The sequence below is a fragment of the Cololabis saira genome, chromosome 11 (assembly GCF_033807715.1).
Source record: "Cololabis saira isolate AMF1-May2022 chromosome 11, fColSai1.1, whole genome shotgun sequence".
Lineage (NCBI taxonomy): Eukaryota > Metazoa > Chordata > Actinopteri > Beloniformes > Belonidae > Cololabis > Cololabis saira.
Window position 1 is genome coordinate 8,781,533 of NC_084597.1, and position 20,883 is coordinate 8,802,415.

The window sequence follows — 20,883 nt, forward strand, 5'->3', positions numbered from 1 at the left end:
TGGAAATCACATGATCTGGATATTGACTGGACTTGTAGACTCAAAGGTTTATCACAAAGCTAAATCATATAGTTCAAAGTTCTGTATGAACCTCCTTAACTGATTTGCAAATTCATCCCAATGTTCGTTTCCAGCTGCAGCTGTGCTTCTCTTTCAGACTGACGTATTTGTTGAGAATGAAAAGTACGAATTATATATGAATCACCAAGGATGACAACCAATTCCCATATGTTTGCCATGTAAAAATAAAGCAAGCAAGACACTGGTTTATACCACAACACAGGATGTTTTCCCCAGTATTAACATTATTTATTTCTGTGGCAGACATTTACGTAGGCTTACCATTTTGTCTTTCAAAAAAAAAAAATGAAAGAAAGGAACAATGAGCCCAGGGGCAAGCGCAAGAGGTTTACACAATCATTACGGGATAGGGACCAGAGCAAACAAAATAATGGATGAAAAAAGCCTCAATTTCATAATGCTGGAGCTAGAAGAAAAAGTAAAAATAGTCAGAAAATGACAGACTCAATGTTCTTTTTCCACAAATCAACATCATACATTTGTTAGGCTTTCTTATAGATGTTTGATTGTGCTCTATAAGAGGTTTCATTGTCAACATTTTTGTGATTTTCATCTATTATCCAATAGCGCTGGGTAATAGAGGTTGCTTTTGTGGTAAAGACTCTGATTTTCTAAATAATTATCAAATTGGCTGGCATGGCACGACATTGGCACATGACGGGGAGATATCATCCTCGGGTCACATCATCAGGATCAAAGTGAGCTTTGTTTAATACTAGCAAAGCATCTGCTAATGCTGAGAAGTGATGTTTACTGTTACTATGGAACAACAGCCATGTGTCGTATATTCTGCCAAGCCCATGTCTGCGTGCATTCGACACAGAGAGACAGAGACAGAAAACAAGTGTTGCTTCTGAGCTCGGAGTATAAGAGAGCTTGTGTCTTTGTTGGCCTGCGTGTGTGTGTATTAGGGAGGCGGCTGCAGACAGACGGGCTCTAAGGGATTACAGAACAGGACAGGGCACCATAACTCATCAAGCCGATCACTGGTCACAGACAGACAGGCTGGGTTGAATGGTGATTGCTCACTGATAGGAATCTACCACCAACAACCAACAAAGAGCATTTATCCGTGGGGGAAACCCTGCCCTATTCTCATACTCAAACAAACATGCATTCAGCTCACACAAACAGAGCACTTAACCAGTCTAAAATGTACAACGAGTTTTTACTCATCATTCTCATCCTCACTGTCATGGCTTCCACTTTAACGTCTCGGTTTAATCTCATTTCTCACATCCTTTGGCAATAGATGGAAAGGGTGAATATAACCCTTTCCTGTACTATGAAAACATTTCATTTTACCCGTTTAAATTTGATGTGATGGATGTTGTGGCTTCAGCAGAGCAAAGTAGTGCTGGGCGGTATAACCAAAAATGTATATCACAGTATTTTTCAAAATTATATCGGTTTCACAGCATATCACGGTATTTTTTTTTTCATGCACAACTGGGTATTAACCACATTTTCTAATGATTTGGAAAGGAATTGCTGCAGTAAATTGGCTTAAAATGGCCTATTTTACTGTCATGAGGAGGAAATATTGTAGAAAAACATTAATGTCCACACTAGTATAAATACAGGTTTGCAAGTTCCCCTGTTTCATGTTCTGGGACAGTTGTGGGACTTTCGTTTTCAGCCATCTTCACCCACATATGTCCGCTGTAAACAATGCAACTGCTAAATAGTGATGCACCGAAATGAAAATTTGTGGCCGAAACCGAAAATAATAATAAACACTTGGCCGAATACCGAACATGGTTTTTCGCAGTTTTTTCATTTATTTTGCCAATTTTTTCACCATTGCATATATCAAATAAATTGGATTTAGGCATGCTTTTCAAAGAAAAAAAAATCTTTTACAAAATTACAAGGTAGAAAATATTTATTGAACATAAAAAACTGAACATGTTTTAATTTCCCAGCATTATGTTGTTTTGGTTCCACCTCCTGGTGAATGTTAGGTAGGTTCTTATGTGGTTACTTTTCTGGTTGGCCAACAATTTATGTTTGTTACGGGAGCGGCCCGTCTATTTCCTTATATTACAACGCCGTTATTAATTGTTCGTTTTTTTTCCCACTTATTCCACCGAACACCGAAAGTGTTTTTTTGTAATTTTCAGCCGAACAATTTCGGTTACCGAACAATCGGTGCATCACTACTGCTAAACAGTCCCCTCACAAACAGTGTCCAGCGGCGCTACGTTTCGCTGCGCGGCGTTCCCAACGCTGTGTACGCTACTGCACATACTCACCGGTATTACGGTATATGAAAAATTCATATCATAAGAAAAATAAACACCGGTATTTGGTATGAACCGGTATACCGCCCAGCACTAGAGCAAAGTGCAAAATGTGAGCAATATTAGTCGCGATAAGAAGGCAAAGACAAAATCTAAAAAATGTTTTTCCAAAAATATCTCATACTTTTTGTTCTGCAGGAGTCCATTTTCAAAGAAACTGCTCACCAGTGTAGCCCACAAAAACGATAATAAAAATAACAACAGTTTTGTTTCATGGTCCTACTTTCTTTTTGAGTGTGATTGTGGAGGTGTGTGTTCTTACTTGCCACTCCAGATGCCAGACCATAAAGCAGTCCACCTTCTGCTTTTGGCTCAAAAATGTGTGTAGCAGGTGGAGGGCATTTCTCCTGCCTGATGAAGTTGTAGAGCAGGGTCTTCACCAGCCGGCTGGTCAAACACAAACTGGGGGAATGAAAGGAAATCGGGTTTTAAAACAAGCTGAAATCCTAAATGAACCTATATTGGCCTGAAACTGTGCTGAATGCTGATGCAAAATCTACAGAACAAAGAACCAGAATAACGCTATTAAGATACTGTAGAACTGGGTCAGTCGATGCCAGCGCTGCATTTCCTGTATCATTTCACTTTAAAGATGTTAACCGTGAAAGAAAAAGGCCTTTTCTTGCAAAAGCTTTCTTCTTATACACTGTCTGACCAATAAATAAAACAATAATTTGTTTAAACACCTTCATCTTTTGATTAGAGTGCTAATTTTCCGTGTTTTTGTCTCAACAAGCTTATGTAATGTCACAACGTTTGTTTCCACACAGGTGCATTCACTTTTCAATCCAGATATTCTACCACTTATCGGAGAATCCGACTGTTTTTGAGTTTTCTCAGGCACATTCCTAGATTCTCGACGGGGTTACGGTCTGGACTGTGGTCAATTAATGTGTGAAAATTATGTTTCATTCTCCTTAAACCTCTGCGATGGACTGGTGACCTGTCCAGGGTGGACCCCTGCCCTTCGCCTGTAATGAGCTGGGATAGGCTCCAGCCCCGTGACCCTGTGCAGGATATATGGTATATGTTCATGCCATCAGGGGAAAAGAAACAGAAATTTGCAAAACACTAGTCATTAAGAATACTGAAGTAGTCAGCAGTCTGCTGACCTCATTTTTGGGACACATGATGTTCCTGAACCTATACACAACCAGTTGAAGGGAATTATTTAACAATAATTTAACAGAATAACTTCATCCTGGCAACTAAGTGCTCTTGTTTGCCCTTCTTTACAAGATGTGAAACCCAAATGCAATCTACTGTTGTTCTCCCCATGAAACTTCTATGACAAAACTCACGGCAGGCTGCAGCTACGGTCTAAACTAAATAAGTGTTTTCTTCACACAAGAGTAACCAGGTGTTCTTCAAAATGCAAAACTAAACAGTATTTTTACGTCACATCCCATTATTTTTATTCAGTAAGTTAAGGTTAAAAAGAGTAAAACAGTATTTACGACATATCTTTGTTGCTGCAGTCAAAAACTGGCATCATACCACTCCAATATGGAGTAAGATAACTTCCAAAAAGATGTGTCCATGTTATAACTATTCGTATTCATAGTGATAAACATTTGTATGTAAATACAAATGTTGTACCCAAAATTCTGCTGTCACACACATGAGTCTGATAAATTATTAGGGTTAGGATTGTTTTTATGCGAGTATGAATCTAAAAGCTGTGAGTGCAAAGTCTTGTGAATACAACTCTAATTTCTACGACTACGAGTCTTCACTGTGAACACGAATTCAAGTTTATGGGTACGAGTCGAAAAAACTGTTGAAATGACGTCACAGGCAGGAACAGCATAGACATATATACGTAGACGCCCCATCGAGTGCTGAGCCAACTGCCACATCCAATATGGCGTCATCGTCGCTGCCATATTGGATGTTCAAGACTGCGCTGTAAACTAACACAAGTAAATGGATTTATTTTCATAAAGCGCCTTTCTACAAAGAAATTTACGTTTTATGTCTCATTTATTCATTCACACGCACTAATATACTTGGGAAACAGTTAGGCACCAAATATAATATATTTAATTTTCTCAGACGGCAAAAATAAGAACTTTATTGATCCCACATAGGAGTAATTCATGTTATATCTGCTATAGAGAACAAGGTAGTGCCGAAAAACAATATATATCCCTCTTCACAAAAATAAGAAAAATAGAGAAACATATTTTCTCATCAACAAAACATATTTTTAAATGTTCAAGTAACAAAATAACATATTTTAACTATTTTTCAGATTTTTTTCAATTATTTTATTGTCTGAAAAATGGTTCAAATATGTTATTTTGTTATTTGAAAAATTTTAAATTTGTTTTGTTGATCTATTTTTCTATATTTTTCTTATTTTTGTGAGGGGGGATATATATTGTTTTTCGGCACTACCTTGTTCTCTATAGCAGATATAACATGAATTACTCCTATGTGGGATCAATAAAGTTCTTATTTTTGCCATTTTTCAGACAATAAAATAACAGGTTTTGTTGATGAGAAAATATGTTTGTCTATTTTTCTTATGTCTATGCTGTTTCTGCCTGTGACGTCATTTCAACAGTTTTTCGACTCGTACCCATAAACATGAATTCGTGTTCACAGTGAAGACTCGTAGTCGTAGAAATTAGAGTTGTATTCACAAGACTTTGCACTCACAGCTTTTAGATTCATACTCACATAAAAACAATCCTAACCATAATAATTTATCAGACTCATGTGACAGCAGAATTTTGGGTACAACTTTTGTATTTACATACAAATGTTTATCATTACGAATACGAATAGTTATAACATGGACACATCTTTTTGGAAGTTATCTTACTCCATACTCCAACACCCCATCCTCCGTTTCCCGTGTGTAATGTTAGGAGAAGCTGGCGAACACCCAATCAGTGCTGACACCAAGCACCCTGTGATTTTGTGAGTTAACGGGACATTTTACCATTTGAATTTGATGGCTGTTACTGCAAAATAAGCACATTTGCTTTTGCTCATGCTTACAGACTTCAAGATAACAAAGATTTTAGCTGGCTGGATTTGTATCTTTTTAATTTTTTCCTTTCAGTATCAGCTGAACGGCACACTGAGACACTGTTGGAACATAGCAACACTGTCTGGAGGCACACGGAGCAGCTAACTGTATCAGAGTGGCGTCACAAAGGGCTGAAGGACATCCAAAATGATGCGCCGCTGGGTTAAAAAAAATGAATAAATAAAAATAAAAGTCACAGATTACAGATGATCCATTCCTGCCTGTGTCAAGCGAGGATAACTTACTTCCCTCTTATCTTTTCACAGATATGTGGTTCCATCATAAATGTTAAAGTAGGTTTCTTACCATCGTCCCTTCATGACGTGCTGGTAGATTATTCCATCTCGGAGGATATCTTTGTGGAAGAGCTGATAGGAGAAGAACACCAGTAACGTGGTAACTGCTTCAAACAGGATGCTGTAAGTGATGTCTCTGCAGGAACGGACAGTAACAGGAAGAAAAATGTACATTTACAGAAGGCAGGGTTTAACCAAGTACCCTGGAAATAAGAACAAGCATTTACAAAAATATTTATAAACTAATAGTTTAAATTTCATCTGTTTAAGCCCCAGTCCTAATAAAATAAAGAGAACTACCATAATTTCCCAAAGCCCAGTCTGACACCTTAAAATGCCCTCCAGAAACAACTAGATCAGGGGTCGGCAACCCAAAATGTTGAAAGAGCCATATTGGACCAAAAACACAAAAAACTAATATGTCTGGAGCTGCAAAAAATGAAAAGTCTTGTATAAGCCTTAGAATGAAGGTAAATGGCGAAAGGCAAAATGTCGAGAAAAAAGTCGAAATGTCGAGAAAAAAGTTGAAATGTTGAGAAAAAAGTCAAAATATCGAGAAAAAAGTTGAAATGTTCAATCAATCAATCAATCTTTATTTATAAAGCCCTTTACAACACACAGGGTGACCAAAGTGCTTTCCATTAAAATCCACATTAAAACAAAACAATTTAAAAACAACATAATAAAACCATTAAAATTAAATTAAGAATATTTCACATCAATACTATGTATTAAAAGCCAGTCTAAATAACCAGGTTTTCAGTCTATGTTGAGAAAAAAGTCGAAATGTTGAGAAAAATGTCCAAATGTCGCGAAAAATGTCCAAATGTTGAAATGTCGAGAAAAAAGTCGAAATTTTTAGAAAAATGTTGAGAAAAAAGTCGAAATGTCGAGAAAAAAAGTCGAAATGTCGAGAAAAAAATGGAAATTTAGAGAAAAAAGTCGAAATGTCAAGATTAATGTTGAAGTACAATCTCGAGAAAAAAGTCAAAATGTTGAGAAAAAGTTGAAATGTCGAGAAAAAAGTCAAAATTTCGAAAAAAAAGTTGAAATGTCGAGATTAAAAAAGGAAAAAGGAAGAAAAAAGGGAAAAAAAGGAGAAAAAAAGAAAAATATAAGGAAAAAGAAGAAAAAAAGAGAAAAAAAGGAAAAAAGAGAAAGAAAGAGAACAAAAGAGAAAAAAAAGAAGAAAAAAAGGAAAAAAAAGATCAAAAACGTTTGAAAAAGCTCTAGGAGCCACTAGGGCAGCACTAAAGAGCCGCACGCAGCTCCAGGGCCGCGGGTTGCCGACCCCTGAACTAGAACATTCACTCACTGAAAGATGATATGAATATATTTTTGTAATTTTTCTTTTGTTTGCATGCGACTGAGAATCCATCAATGGATAAATTCACTGTCTACAAAAAGGTGCTGCAGTCTGCTTGGGATTTGGAGAAGCTATACCAAAAGAAAGGCCAGATTTCCAAACTATGAGCACGTACAGAGGAAATGGGCCGACAGCCACAAAGTGCTGAAGGGAAAAAAAATAGGGAGTGTTTAAGCTTGAAACAATGAATAACACTGGAATGCTGAACGCATTCAGACAAGGGCCAAGGTTTGATGTTCACAGACAACAGAAGGAAAGGAGAGAGAAAGAGAAAGATGAGAGGAGAGAAGGTAGAAGAGACTGGTGGACAGAACAGAAGGTCAAGGGTCGATGACCTATTACAAACATGGGAAACCACACGACTGGACAAAGCAGTATGAAGGAAATAGCAAATGTCAGTCAGTTTCTTGTGAACTAGTTTGACACCGCTAACAGATTCGTGCGAGAGACGAGTGCCGTAACGTACATTTGCAGTAAATACTGTGTCTTCATCTTCCTCTGACTGACTGTTGGTCAGATAATTCACTGATTCATTGATGCACCCACTGAGATGTTCACTCCTTATTTCAGAGTATGCTAGTGTGTGTACTGCCCAGTGGGAGTAAAGGCTGATTTTAGTTTATAAACATTATGTTCTCCTGCTTCTTGGAAATATTCCTAAACTTCATTTCAAGCTTCTTTTCTTTTCCTAAAGCAACAAACACTGCGACTCTTTTTTTAGCCTCTTTTGATTTTGTTCTGGAGTTTATAATTTTACAGATCAGATTTTTAGTATTTCTGTCTGACAATTTCAATTATCTATTCAATCTTTTAAAATCAATATGTGAGTACAAGAATGTGCCTTTTATTACCTGATCACTAGCATTAATAACATTAAAAAAACATTAGTAAAAACTATAAATAAAGTTGGTTATACCTGTTCCAATAATAGGCCAATAAACAGTCATTACATTTACATGACATTACAATAAAATAAATAGATAAAATTGTTGCATTAGTCTTGATTTAAATCGAACTAGACCAAACTTCTTCCAGTTGGACTAACACACCTGGATAATCTGGTTGGAGTCAAACTAATCCCTGCATGTAAACATTGTAATTGGATGTGAGATGGTTTACACACCCAGCACCTGCTCATCCCACCCTGGGCTTTAAACTAGAGGTACAGGAAGAAGAAAATAAAAAAAAAAAAATAAAAATGTAAAAAGGATGCAAGAAACGCGCAGGGCTGCAATAGGGCTGGGCGATATATCGAGATTTTAATCTATATTGATATATTTTCAAACGCGATATGGTACGAGACAATATTGTTTATATCGATTTAAAAAAAATAATAATTATTATGATTTTGATATAGCTTATTTTGTGACAAATTGACTTGAATGTTTTATTTGAGATTTGCACAAATGTTTTGTGCTGTCAACCTCAGTGGAAAAGTCTCTCTGTTACTGTCTACATTGTATTAATTGCACAGTGTATTTTAATTTAATTGTTATGCAGGAAAGGGATATTTGTTTTATTTTATTCAAGAAGCGTTTTTATTCTATATATGCAGGCAGTTTATTTTATTTCATTTGTTTTATACATTTTGATATTCTGCAGACCTCTGTTAATAAAGGAACCTGTGTGACATTTGGCACGAGGCTTTGTATCAAAACTGACGTTTTTTTTAAGGGTTTGTCTCAGAAAAAAATGAAGCTAACAGAGATGCTATGCTATAATGCTTTGGGGGAAACCCCAATTATGGCACAGAAAAAATATCGATATATATCGAGTATCGCCATTCAGCTAGAAAATATCGAGATATGACTTTTGGTCCATATCGCCCAGCCCTAGGCTGCAAGTCTCTTTAATTCACAGTTCATCGTTTTCTCAATTTGCTGCCGCCAGCTAATTTGTTTGCTGCTTCGTTGTGTGATGTCATACGCAGACTGGAAAAGCCCAACGCTGACAAGTTAAAAGTAGGAACTGTCGGCACCTATCATGGCCGAGCGAGACATACTTTGGTAGATGAATTGATTCCCTTTGCATGCGTGAATATTAGGACGAAGAAAAGGAATCGGGATAAACAGCTCGACTCTACTCTGCATGTTAGCGAGTGCTCTGCTGTCCTCGACACTTGCTGCCAGACACAGCAGGAATTTTTAATTCCCTCTGACCCTCACATTCATACGCACACAAGACTCAGACGCAGGGAGCTACTTACAGCAGGGGCACTTCAACAATCAGGTGAACAAGGTTTGACAACAGCTCCTCCAGGAGGTCCTCGCTCGCTGTTTCTACATGAGGAGTAGAGGAAAATATTATATGAGACACATAAGCCATTTCCCTGCTGATAGAGATCAGTTTTTTTATGCTCCTTTTGTCTCCCACAATTCCTCTCTCTATTCTTCCTCCGCATCCACGTTTCTCACTTTACACACACGAGCAATACCGAGGGAGATTAGCCTAATGGAGACTGCAGGCTATTAACTGAGAACACAATCTATTTAGTTCTGCAACTGCAAAAATATGAAAAGGTAATTGAAGTCATTAATAAATCGTATTATTTCAATGCTTGCAGTTCTTGCCCAGTCCTTCTTTTTTTAATCTCTTTTGCAATGAAAGGAAGTATTATATATTTGACCCATCTTTCAAGATGTAATCGTTTATTCTGAGATAAACCTCAAACTACCATCATTACTGTTATGTGAGCACAACAACGCCTGCTTGTTCAGAGCACCTGTTCGTGAATCCTCCGACACAGATTTCAATCTGTCATCGTATTTAGTTATGGGCCTCTGTCAGAGTCCCTTTTCCAAACGAGTGTGCAGACGCTCACCTCCGCAGCAGCCTATTGCCCTCTCCTGGTAGGAGAACTGCTGGTGCAGCTCGTCCTCAGCCATCTCTCTGATGAACACCTTGAGCAGGCAGCGAATCATGAACAGTGCATTGTGGGCCTGCCAGATGAACAACTGACTGTGCACAAGAAACAAAACGACGACACAGTTTCAGCATGTTTTCTCAGTGAAAGATGGATTCGTCACAAATCTGTACGTAATGACCAAACCCCGGTTTGAGATTATTCAAAACTCACATTTCTGAACCCTTATAGAAAATATTAGCAGGGATGCAGCCGAAGCATTGGGGCGATATCTCAGGAAAACATTATCACAACCTGTACAGTAGGGATGGGCGGTACGGACTAAAAAATGTATCACGATAATTTCTGGCATTTATCCTGATAACGATAAAAATGATGATAAAAAAATACCAATACAAAAACGTCATCAACGGGAATTTATCCTTCTTTCTTTCTTTTAGGCTTCTTTCTTTCTTCCTTTCTTCCTTTCTTCCTTTCTTCCTTCCTTCCGATGGCCTGTCCGACCTGGCCTTCCTTCCTTCCTTCCTTTCCTTTCTTTCCTCATTCTTCTTCTTGCTCATTTTTTCTTTCTTCTTTCTTTCTTTCTTTCTTTAGCTCCTTTCTTTCTGGCTTTCGGGCTTGAGGCTCATTTTTTTCTTTCTTTCTTCTTCTTCTTTCTTTCTTTTTAGTTAGGCTCATTTTTTTCTTTCTTCTTTCTTTCTTTCTTTCTTTTTAGGCTCATTTTCTTTCTTCTTTTGGCGCCGAGGAGGGAGTTTCTTTTCTTCTTTCTAGGCTCATTTCTTTGCTTTCTTTTCTTTCTAGGCTCATTTTCTTTCTTTCTTTCTTTTTTCTTTCTTCTTTTTCTTTCTTGCTTTCTTTCTTTCTTAGGTCTTTCTTTCTTTCTTTCTTTAGGCTCCTTCGTTCGGTACTTGCTGGAGGGCAGGTTGCTTCTTGCTTCTGGGGGCGTGCGGACACGGGGAGGGCTCATTTTTTTCTTTCTTTCTTTCTTTCTTTCGTTTTAGGCTCATTCTTTCTTTCTTCTTTCTTCTTCTTTCTTTCTTTTAGCTCATTCTTTCTTTCTGTCTTTCTTTCTTTCTTTCTAGGCTCATTTCTTTCTTTCTTTCTTTCTTTCTTTCTTTCTTTCTTTCTCTAGGCTCATTTCTTTCTTTCTTTCTTTCTTTCTTTCTTTCTTTCTAGGCTCATTTCTTTCTTTCTTTCTTTCTTTCTAGGCTCATTTCTTTCTTTCATTCTTTCTTTCTAGGCTCATTTCTTTCTTTCATTCTTTCTTTCTAGGCTCATTTCTTTCTTTCTTTCTTTCTTTCTTTCTTTCTAGGCTCATTTCTTTCTTTCATTCTTTCTTTCTAGGCTCATTTCTTTCTTTCATTCTTTCTTTCTAGGCTCATTTCTTTCTTTCATTCTTTCTTTCTAGGCTCATTTCTTTCTTTCATTCTTTCTTTCTGGCTCATTTATTTCCTTCCTTCCTTCCGGCTCATTTCTTTCTTTCTTGCTCATTACTTTCTTTCCTTCCTTCCTTCCTTCCTTCCTTCCTTCCTTCCTTCCTTCCTTCCTTCCTTCCTTCCTTCCTTCCTTCCTTCCTTCCTTCCTTCCTTCCTTCCTTCCTTCCTTCCTTCCTTCCTTCCTTCCTTCCTTCCTTCCTTCCTTCCTTCCTTCCTTCCTTCCTTCCTTTCTTTCCTCATTTCTTTCTTTCTTGGCTCATTTTTTTCTTTCTTTCTTTCTTTCTTTCTTTCTTTCTTTTTAGGCTCCTTTCTTTCTTTCTTTCTTTCTTTCTTTCTTTCTTTTTAGGCTCATTTTTTTCTTTCTTTCTTTCTTTCTTTCTTTCTTTCTTTTTAGGCTCATTTTTTTCTTTCTTTCTTTCTTTCTTTCTTTTTAGGCTCATTTCTTTCTTTCTTTCTTTCTTTCTTTCTTTCTTTCTTTCTTTCTTTCTTTCTAGGCTCATTTCTTTCTTTCTTTCTTTCTTTCTTTCTTTCTAGGCTCATTTCTTTCTTTCTTTCTTTCTTTCTTTCTTTCTAGGCTCATTTCTTTCTTTCTTTCTTTCTTTCTAGGCTCATTTCTTTCTTTCATTCTTTCTTTCTAGGCTCATTTCTTTCTTTCATTCTTTCTTTCTAGGCTCATTTCTTTCTTTCATTCTTTCTTTCTAGGCTCATTTCTTTCTTTCATTCTTTCTTTCTAGGCTCATTTCTTTCTTTCATTCTTTCTTTCTAGGCTCATTTCTTTCTTTCATTCTTTCTTTCTAGGCTCATTTCTTTCTTTCATTCTTTCTTTCTAGGCTCATTTCTTTCTTTCATTCTTTCTTTCTGGCTCATTTATTTCCTTCCTTCCTTCCTTCCTTCCTTCCTTCCTTCCTTCCTTCCTTCCTTCCTTCCTTCCTTCCTTCCTTCCTTCCTTCCTTCCTTCCTTCCTTCCTTCCTTCCTTCCTTCCTTCCTTCCTTCCTTCCTTCCTTCCTTCCTTCCTTCCTTCCTTCCTTCCTTCCTTCCTTCCTTCCTTCCTTCCTTCCTTCCTTCCTTCCTTCCTTCCTTCCTTCCTTCCTTCCTTCCTTCCTTCCTTCCTTCCTTCCTTCCTTCCTTCCTTCCTTCCTTCCTTCCTTCCTTCCTTCCTTCCTTCCTTCCTTCCTTCCTTCCTTCCTTCCTTCCTTCCTTCCTTCCTTCCTTCCTTCCTTCCTTCCTTCCTTCCTTCCTTCCTTCCTTCCTTCCTTCCTTCCTTCCTTCCTTCCTTCCTTCCTTCCTTCCTTCCTTCCTTCCTTCCTTCCTTCCTTCCTTCCTTCCTTCCTTCCTTCAATCAGCTTTACACAAAAACGTCATCAACGGGAATTTATTGTTTTTACCGCGAGATGACAAATTCTTACCGTGGGGAATTTTTTTGACGGTTTATCGTGAACGGTAAAATATCGCCCATTCCTACTGTACAGCATAAACACTTGTGTGGGAAAGAAAAGCCCCTTATACACAGCTGTCGCATTATATTGGTGTCAAAAACAGAGCAATGTGTGTCTCGAGACCATACAATGTGTCTTGAGACAGGGTTGTCTAAGGAGGGAGACGCTACCCAGTACATCAATTAGGTTTAAATAACTTTTTGCTATCCGAAACATAATAGTTACTGCAGTGCTTTTCCAACGGGACGCCTTGGACCCATTTGATTAAGTAAATCCAGGTGCTGACTTTAATTCTGGGCCAGCTAGTGTATTAATAGCTTGTTTACACTTAATACAGGCCAGGGGTATGTTGCCAAGTGTTACAAAAATAATGAGGATGACTTTGATACCGAGAAAAAAATAAGGATCCAGCAATAAAAGTTATGTTGACCATGAAAATAAAGATTTGTGGTTTTTATACTCACTCTTGGCATTCTGTAGAGATTTTGAGCTCTCTGGTTCTTCCCAGAAATATTCTCACAAGAGCACCAAAGTTCCCCGTTCTGGGATTGTTTTCAACTTGGTGGAAAAAGAAAAGAGAAAAAAAAAAGTTTATTAGTAAAGAATTTAACATTTTAGTTTAAAATGTCAAACTCCAAAGTGGTTAATACTCGAGTCCTCCACTAATATACCAAGGTGCTCCAATTACAGTTTTCTCCATTGGCTGATTTTCTAATTTTAACATTTTTTTCTTTTCATTTCTGTTTGACGAGAACATTTAACTGAGTGATCTTCATAAAACAATAAAGATTTTGTCTAAAATTGCATCAGGTCATGTATCTCCATAAATCTGAAAAGGTTACTGCACAGAGGCATTTGCAGAAATGAAATCTAAACTGAAAAAAAAAAAACTAACTAAAAGAGAATTACAGTGCATCCCCTTTATGAATGAAAGGTTGCACCAGACATTTGGATGGACACTTCTCCTTCCATCTAAATGTGTCCTGGATCGTCCCATCACACGTGGCCAGTGGTTGTACAAGGTCACCGACTTAGGAGAACTGAGTTGATTTTGTGCACAAATTATTGCAATGAAGGTTTTGTCATTCGACTTCTTCTTCTTGTCTGGGGCAGATGTTTCCTTGTGAATCGGCACAATTACTTTTGTAATACTGTATTTGACCCGGTCTTTGTACGTTTTGACCGTATAGAAACGTAATTCTTGCCATTGTAAGAATAAGATGTGTACCTGCTGTACTCTACTGCTCTTACTTTTTAACAACTTGTGCTTTTTATTATTTTACCTCTTTTCTTATCATTTTATTGGTTATTTACTGTTTAATTGTATCTTGCTGCTTTTAATGTTGATGTAAAGCACTTTGAATTACCTTGTGTTGAATTGTGCTATACCAGGGGTCGGCAACCCAAAATGTTTAAAGAGCCATATTGGACCAAAAACACAAAAAACAAATATGTCTGGAGCCGCAAAAAATGAAAAGTCTTGTATCAGCCTTAGAATGAAGACAACACATGCTGCATGTCTCTATATTAGTTATAACTGGGGGAAGATTTTTTTTTTCATTATGCACTTCGAGAAAAAAGTCTAAATGTCAAGAAAAAAGTCAAAATATCAAGATTAATGTTGATGAACAATCTTGAAGAAACAAGTCAAAATGTTGAGAAAAAAGTCGAAATGTTGAGAAAAAAGCCAAAATGTTGAGAAAGAAGTTGAAATGTCGAGAAAAAGTCAAAATTTTGAGAAAAAGTCTAAATGTGGAGAAAAAAAGTCAAAATTTCGAGAAAAAAATCGTAATGTCAAGATTAAAAAGGAAAGGAAAAAGGAAGAAAAAGAGAGAGAAAAAAGGGAAAAAAAGAAGAAAAAAATGAAAAAAAGAAGAAAAAAAAGAGAAAAAAAGGATTAAAAAAAGAAAAAAGAAGACAGAAGAAGAAAAAAGGGAAAAAAGACGAAAAAAAGGAAAAAAAAGGTCAAACATTTTTGAAAAGCTCCAGGAGCCACTAGGGCAGCGCTAAAGAGCCGCATGCGGCTCTAGAGCCGCGGGTTGCCGACCCCTGTGCTATACAAATAAACTTGCATTGCCTTGTGTGCCTTGTGTTGTATATGCCTTGATTTATTTTGTACATATACTTTGTTGAATTAAGTTTGTCATGGATCTTTTTCTGTCCGTCCACCCATCTTCGATATCCGCCTAATCCTGTACAGGGTCACAGGGGTCTGCTGGAGCCTATCCCAGCTCGTTACTGGGGAAAGGCAGGGCTACACCCTGGACAGGCCACCGCTCCATCACAGGCCACACATATATACAAGCACTCATACACACACACGTCTAGGGCTGGGCGATATGGACCAAAAGTCATATCTCAATATTTCATAGCTGAATGGCGATACTCGATATATATCGATATTTTTTCTGTGCCATAATTGGGGTTTCCCCCAAAGCATTATAGCATAGCATCTCTGTTAGCTTCATTTTTTCTGAGGCAAACCCCTAAAAAAACAGTCAGTTTTAATACAATGCCTTGTGCCAAATGTCACACAGGTTCCTTTATTAACAGAGGTCTGCACAATATCAAAATGTATAAAACAAATGAAATAAAAATAAACTGCCTGCATATATAGAATAAAAATGCTTCTTGAATAAAATAAAACAAATATCCCTTTCCTGCATAACAATTAAATTCAAATACACTGTGCAATTAATACAATGTAGACAGTAACAGGCAGACTTTTCCACTGAGATGAGATGAGAGAGACAGTTGTGCAAATAACAAAACATTTGTGCAAATCTCAAATAAAAAATTCAAGTCAATTTGTCACAAAATAAGCTATATAAAAATCATAATTTTTTTTTTTTTTTTTTTAAATCGATATACCGTAAACGATATTGTCTCGTACCATATCGCGTTTGAAAATATATCGATATATATTAAAATCTCGATATATCGCCCAGCCCTAACTCATACACACACACGTCTATGAGCAATTTAAAATCATCAACCAAGCAAACATACATGTTTTGGGAGGAAACCGGAGTACCCACACAAGCATGCAAACCCCACACAGAAATACTTCTGCAGGGCCCGAAAGTAGAACCAGGTTCTATTTTAATTTTTCCGCAAGTTATGCATGTTTATGTACAGGTCTAAGCTAAATTGTTTCACTGAAATAGAATTTTTATAGAAGTAATCCAATGAGGAGAGAATCTTTTATTTTTTCCCCAGTAGCTTCCAACCCATGTGACCTCAAATATAACTGAGTTTTCGTGCTACAGGGGACATATTACATACATATAACTTAGTTTTAATTCCATAGTATTTCCATAAAAAAAAAAAATCTTTCCATATGATTTTTAACCTGTACATCATGTGACCTATTGACTCCAAAGTGAAGATTAACTGTACTTACGACAGGAGACAAATTTGACACCCAGAATTTAGAAAAAAGCAGCTCAATTAACAAAAAGAAAACACCCTTCTTTAAAATAGTATAAAATAGAGGAACCACTCAAACGTAATGAAAGGTGTGCCATATATATTTGTCTCCTGTAGTGTCAGAATTCAGATAGGTTTGGAGTTGCTGTGTTTGAAAGCTCCTGAAAAGAAATACTGCAAAGACATTCGTGCTGACTGAACCGCTGCCAAATAACCAACTTATAACTAACTTATTCATGGTAGTAAAAGCACAAGCAAGCACGTTTATTTGCATACAGAGGGCACGATCCGATCTTATCATCCCAGACACATTACAATGGCAGGAATGAACGCTAACCCAAGGGATGGCCACTTGTGATCAGATTTCTAAGGATTCATCAGCACAATGTAACTTTCAGCTTTTGTTGAGTTTGGCGGCTCCTTTGGACAAAAGCGGTAGTGCTTTACCAGAAAGAACACTACATTTCCCATGAGTACCAGCGCGTACTGCCGGAAAACTCCTGTCCCGTCGCGTGCATTTGTTTTTATGAGAGAAGACGGGACGGACTTTCAAAACTACTTTTCTGTTTTCAGTGGTCGTTTGCAGGATGGATAGCAAAGAGGTAATGTATCTATTTTTGGTTAAACAATATAATATGACGAAGTTGAAAATCACTAAGTTCAACTTGGTTTTATTAAGTTGTTTCAGCGAGATAATGCGCCCTACAAACTCATACGATCTTCACCTTTTTCCTGTCACGTTTTTTAGAGGGACTTCGTCATAAATTATTAGTTCAACATACTTACTGACAAAATAAAAAAATACTTTATAACCTGTGAATAACTGAATATATTTTGCAGATCAGCCCTGCACAATTTTACATTTCTCAGGAAAAATACTAGAACCCAAGACGAATCCCCTGTATGTGAAAACATTCTAATTTTGATTCTTATTGAACATAGAACTCTACATTTACATTTGTCTCATAACAATTCTGTCTCTCTTGTCGGACATCCCTCCTCGTCTTTCAGCTCACGCCAGCGAGTGAACGCCGGGCCAATGTTTATTCTTGTCCGGGTATTTTTTATTTTTTTATCCGGGTATTTAGCTTGTTACTCTCCCGCTTTCTTTTTTTTTGCCTCCTCCGATAAAACTTGTATTTTCTTCGTTTTTTTTTTGCTGCTTCGGCCATGATACCAGCTTCTGCTGAGCTCTGCGCTCCATGTCCCGCCCAGCTTTCGTCTCGACTACAAATCGGGAAGGAGGGGGAAGTGACATATGCCGTAAAGCAGTCAAAGCCGTAAAGATTTGTAGTTTTTTAGTGTGGCAGGGTTCCTACCATGCTCCTCAAAGTTACATAGTGCCAGTGAAGGTGATACAGACCCCTCAGACCATGACAGAGGTTCATTAAACCTGTTGGAAGTTGATGTTCCATCACAATGACTCTGGAAATATGATATTAAGGTGGAAAAGTTACATAGTGCTGCTTTAACCGAAGTCTGGACGAGACCAAAGGTCTCTTTGTCCGTCACCATGTGTTTTGAAATAAAGGTAAGCGGGCATGATTGTGCCAATGGCTATTTGCATTAAAGTTACCCATGCAACTATGGAGACATTCCAGATCTCTGTAAAGCTGGAATTACAGTAAATGAATAGTAAGTTAATGTTGCAGCTGGTGCTAAAAGAAAACAGGAACTTATATATTACAAAGCGATAAAATGAGCGGAAGAAATGTCCCCAAAGAAAACCGGCCTTTTTCTTTAAGCAGCTTCTTACATTTCCTCTAATGTTAATTATGAACAACTTGAGGAAATTCCAAACTCAAAATTTTTGGCCATTTTAACTCAGCAGAAATGTCTTCACCAAAGATGAGCAACGCATGGATGCATGTGTTTGGCTAAGCTGCTTTTGCACATGATACATTCAAACGAACGGTCAAAAAATCAGCCAGTACAGTCACCTGCTGAGCTGACCCGTCTCTACTACTGTACTGTTTAGTAAAAAAGAAAATGTAGAAAATAACAGCCAACATACTCAGCGTCTTGGCCAGGGGGATGACAGCCTCCTCCAGTAACTTGGAGTCTCCACTGTGAAATAGAGGACACAACCAGCAGTGAATAAAGGATAACATGAGAATAATAAAGACAAGTTCAAATGGATGAGATAAGCTGATATCCAATTATAGGTTTAGGATGTATTTTATTCGTTGATTGGAGTTCTGCAAGCATCCTCGTGTCATGTAAATGGGTCACATTAAAACTATGACAGGAATAATTTGACATTTAGAAAAAAAACACAGGTGGAGTTAAATTAAGAGCATTCTTATTTTATACTGACTGTTATGGTAAATATATAAGTCCCTGCAAACTGTAAACATATGAAAAGAAATTGAATGTAATTTAAAGTATTTAAACCATCACATTCCTTCTACATTGTCTAACGTGTATTTTATTAATACTCCTGTTGTTTGTGTAATTGCCGAACTTTTGATTTTGATTTTTATTTCGGTCCATTTGGATACAACATAATACAACATAAAAATAGTCCAATATTTTAAATGACACCGAAAAGTTATAGGCTGAAGCCAAGGCTTATTATGCCTACCCTTTTATGAACCTCAACTCAGGAGGTTTTACACAAAACAAAACTAGTAATTTGGATTCAAACATTGAAAAAGAATGGATATATTGGACAAGTAACAGAGGTATCTAGACAAGAAGCAAAGACAAAAAACGAAGACAAAAACAAAACAAAAAAAACATACTATAAATTACAAGGAGTGATAAATTAAGTGTTTTTTGGCTAGAGACTACAGCGTACAGCGTGGAGAGCAGAGGTTATGAGTAGGGTGTGTAAAAAGAATTGAACATACCAAGTGGCTTACAGGGACCTGGTATGATGTGGTGCTGCTTCACCAACTCCTCGGCTAAACGGCCGCGGAGAGCAGTCATGCAAACATGCTTCAAATTGCTACTTTCATGGTATCATTATAATATTATCATATCAATGTTTTATATTTATTTAATATTTTATTTTTGAACTTATTCTTGAATTTGGTTACAGTAGTGCATAGTTTTAGTTCATTTTCTAAATTATTCCATAGCTGGACTCCCGTTATTGATATACAGTTGCTTTTAGTATTGGTCCGTACTAGGGCTGTTCGATTTTGCCCAAAAATAAAATCTCGATTTTTTTCTCTCAAAATCCGATTTTCGATTACGATTACGATTATTTTGTGAATTGACAAAAGGCAAAGAAATTATTTCAAATATGCTTTTTTTTATTGAACATTTGCCCCATTGGGCTTTAAGTGCAAACTTTGCTCTTATTAAACCAAAAATGAATGAATAAAGTGCAAAACTCTGTAAAATAAGTTGAAAAAAAGTTTTAAAAAATATAATAAAATATAAAGTTTTATCTCTGAAAAAAAAAAAAATCAGCAAATCAGCACTTGCAAACATACAGTAAGTTATATTTCCAATTAAATAAAACAAGACATTTTCTAATTAAACTAAACTGGGTCTTTGCATGCTAAATAATAATGCAACCCATGAAGGAGGTAGAGGTGTGTAATGTCAGTCATTACATTTGCTATTCACATTTGCAAGTTTTTTGCAAGGAACACGAGCCGGTCTACGGCATCTGGCTTGAGGGATGCCCGGTGGCATGTTCCAACGCCCCCTCCTACACTAAAGAGCCTCTCCGATGGGGCACTTGTCGCAGGTATTGAGAGGTATTTCCATCAATCATTAATATGGTATCAATCATTAATATGTGTGCAGACAAGGTTAAAAAAAAAAAAAAAAAAAAAAAGAAAAAAAAAAATTTAAATCGATTTTACGATTTTCACGTTTTAACATCGTTCTAATTACATAATCGCGATTACGATTTAAAATCGATTAATCGAACAGCCCTAGTCCGTACACCCATTTTCTTAAAGATACATAACCCCCTAAGTGGATATTTTGACTCCCTAACTTCAAACTTTAAACACCATCGGGTAACATTTCATATAATAAGATCATTAGAGTGGAACCAGTGTATGAAACTCTTACTGAAGCCAGCAGCAAGTCGGACAGAGACACATTTTATACTTAGAAAAGCCTTTAAGTGATATTTTCTTTCAGTCAAGAAATACTATCGGGTTCTGATAAGTCTGATGCTTCACTTCTCACTATCCATTGTCGCTGGCTGTCACTGCACCTAAGAATGATGTATGAATAGCTGAAGGCAGAGAACACAGATGTTAACGGTCCACTGTGGATTCATCACAAACAAGATCCAACCCTTTCAAGACAGATTTTCTTGTGATTATTATCTTGCAAGAGTCTCAATAGTAACTTTTCATGGATGCTGAGTGTTGAAAAACTAATCTTTTTTTTTAGCAAAGCGGGAAGATTTTATTTTAAAGCAGCTAGCTTGAAATTTTAATAAAAAAAAAAAAAAAAAAAAAAAAAAAAAAAAAAGGTACAAGGTAAATCTGTTCAGTTTCCTCAGTCAGTAAAGTACGTAATTAAAAGGAAGAGATATGTAACAGAATGGTAAAAATACCTCTCTTCTAACTTCTTTTAATCATTTGGTGATATCAAATTATAAATTTGTCTTCATTTATGAAATATGATGAAGTTGGTTGGTGAAGGAACTGAAAATAA

General features: G+C 36.8%; 1 protein-coding gene across 1 annotated transcript in view; it reads right to left on the reverse strand.

Moving 5' to 3' along the window:
• The window catches only part of dym (dymeclin), a 104,269-nt gene that overhangs the window by 78,287 nt on the left and 5,099 nt on the right, over positions 1–20,883 (reverse strand). Inside the window, exons 3-8 of the mRNA XM_061733261.1 lie at positions 18,266–18,318; positions 13,287–13,380; positions 9,908–10,044; positions 9,293–9,365; positions 5,731–5,856; positions 2,647–2,786 (exon numbers count right to left, since the gene is read on the reverse strand). Of these exons, the coding sequence (XP_061589245.1) occupies positions 2,647–2,786; positions 5,731–5,856; positions 9,293–9,365; positions 9,908–10,044; positions 13,287–13,380; positions 18,266–18,318 (623 nt within the window). The remainder of the gene's footprint in view (positions 1–2,646; positions 2,787–5,730; positions 5,857–9,292; positions 9,366–9,907; positions 10,045–13,286; positions 13,381–18,265; positions 18,319–20,883) is intronic.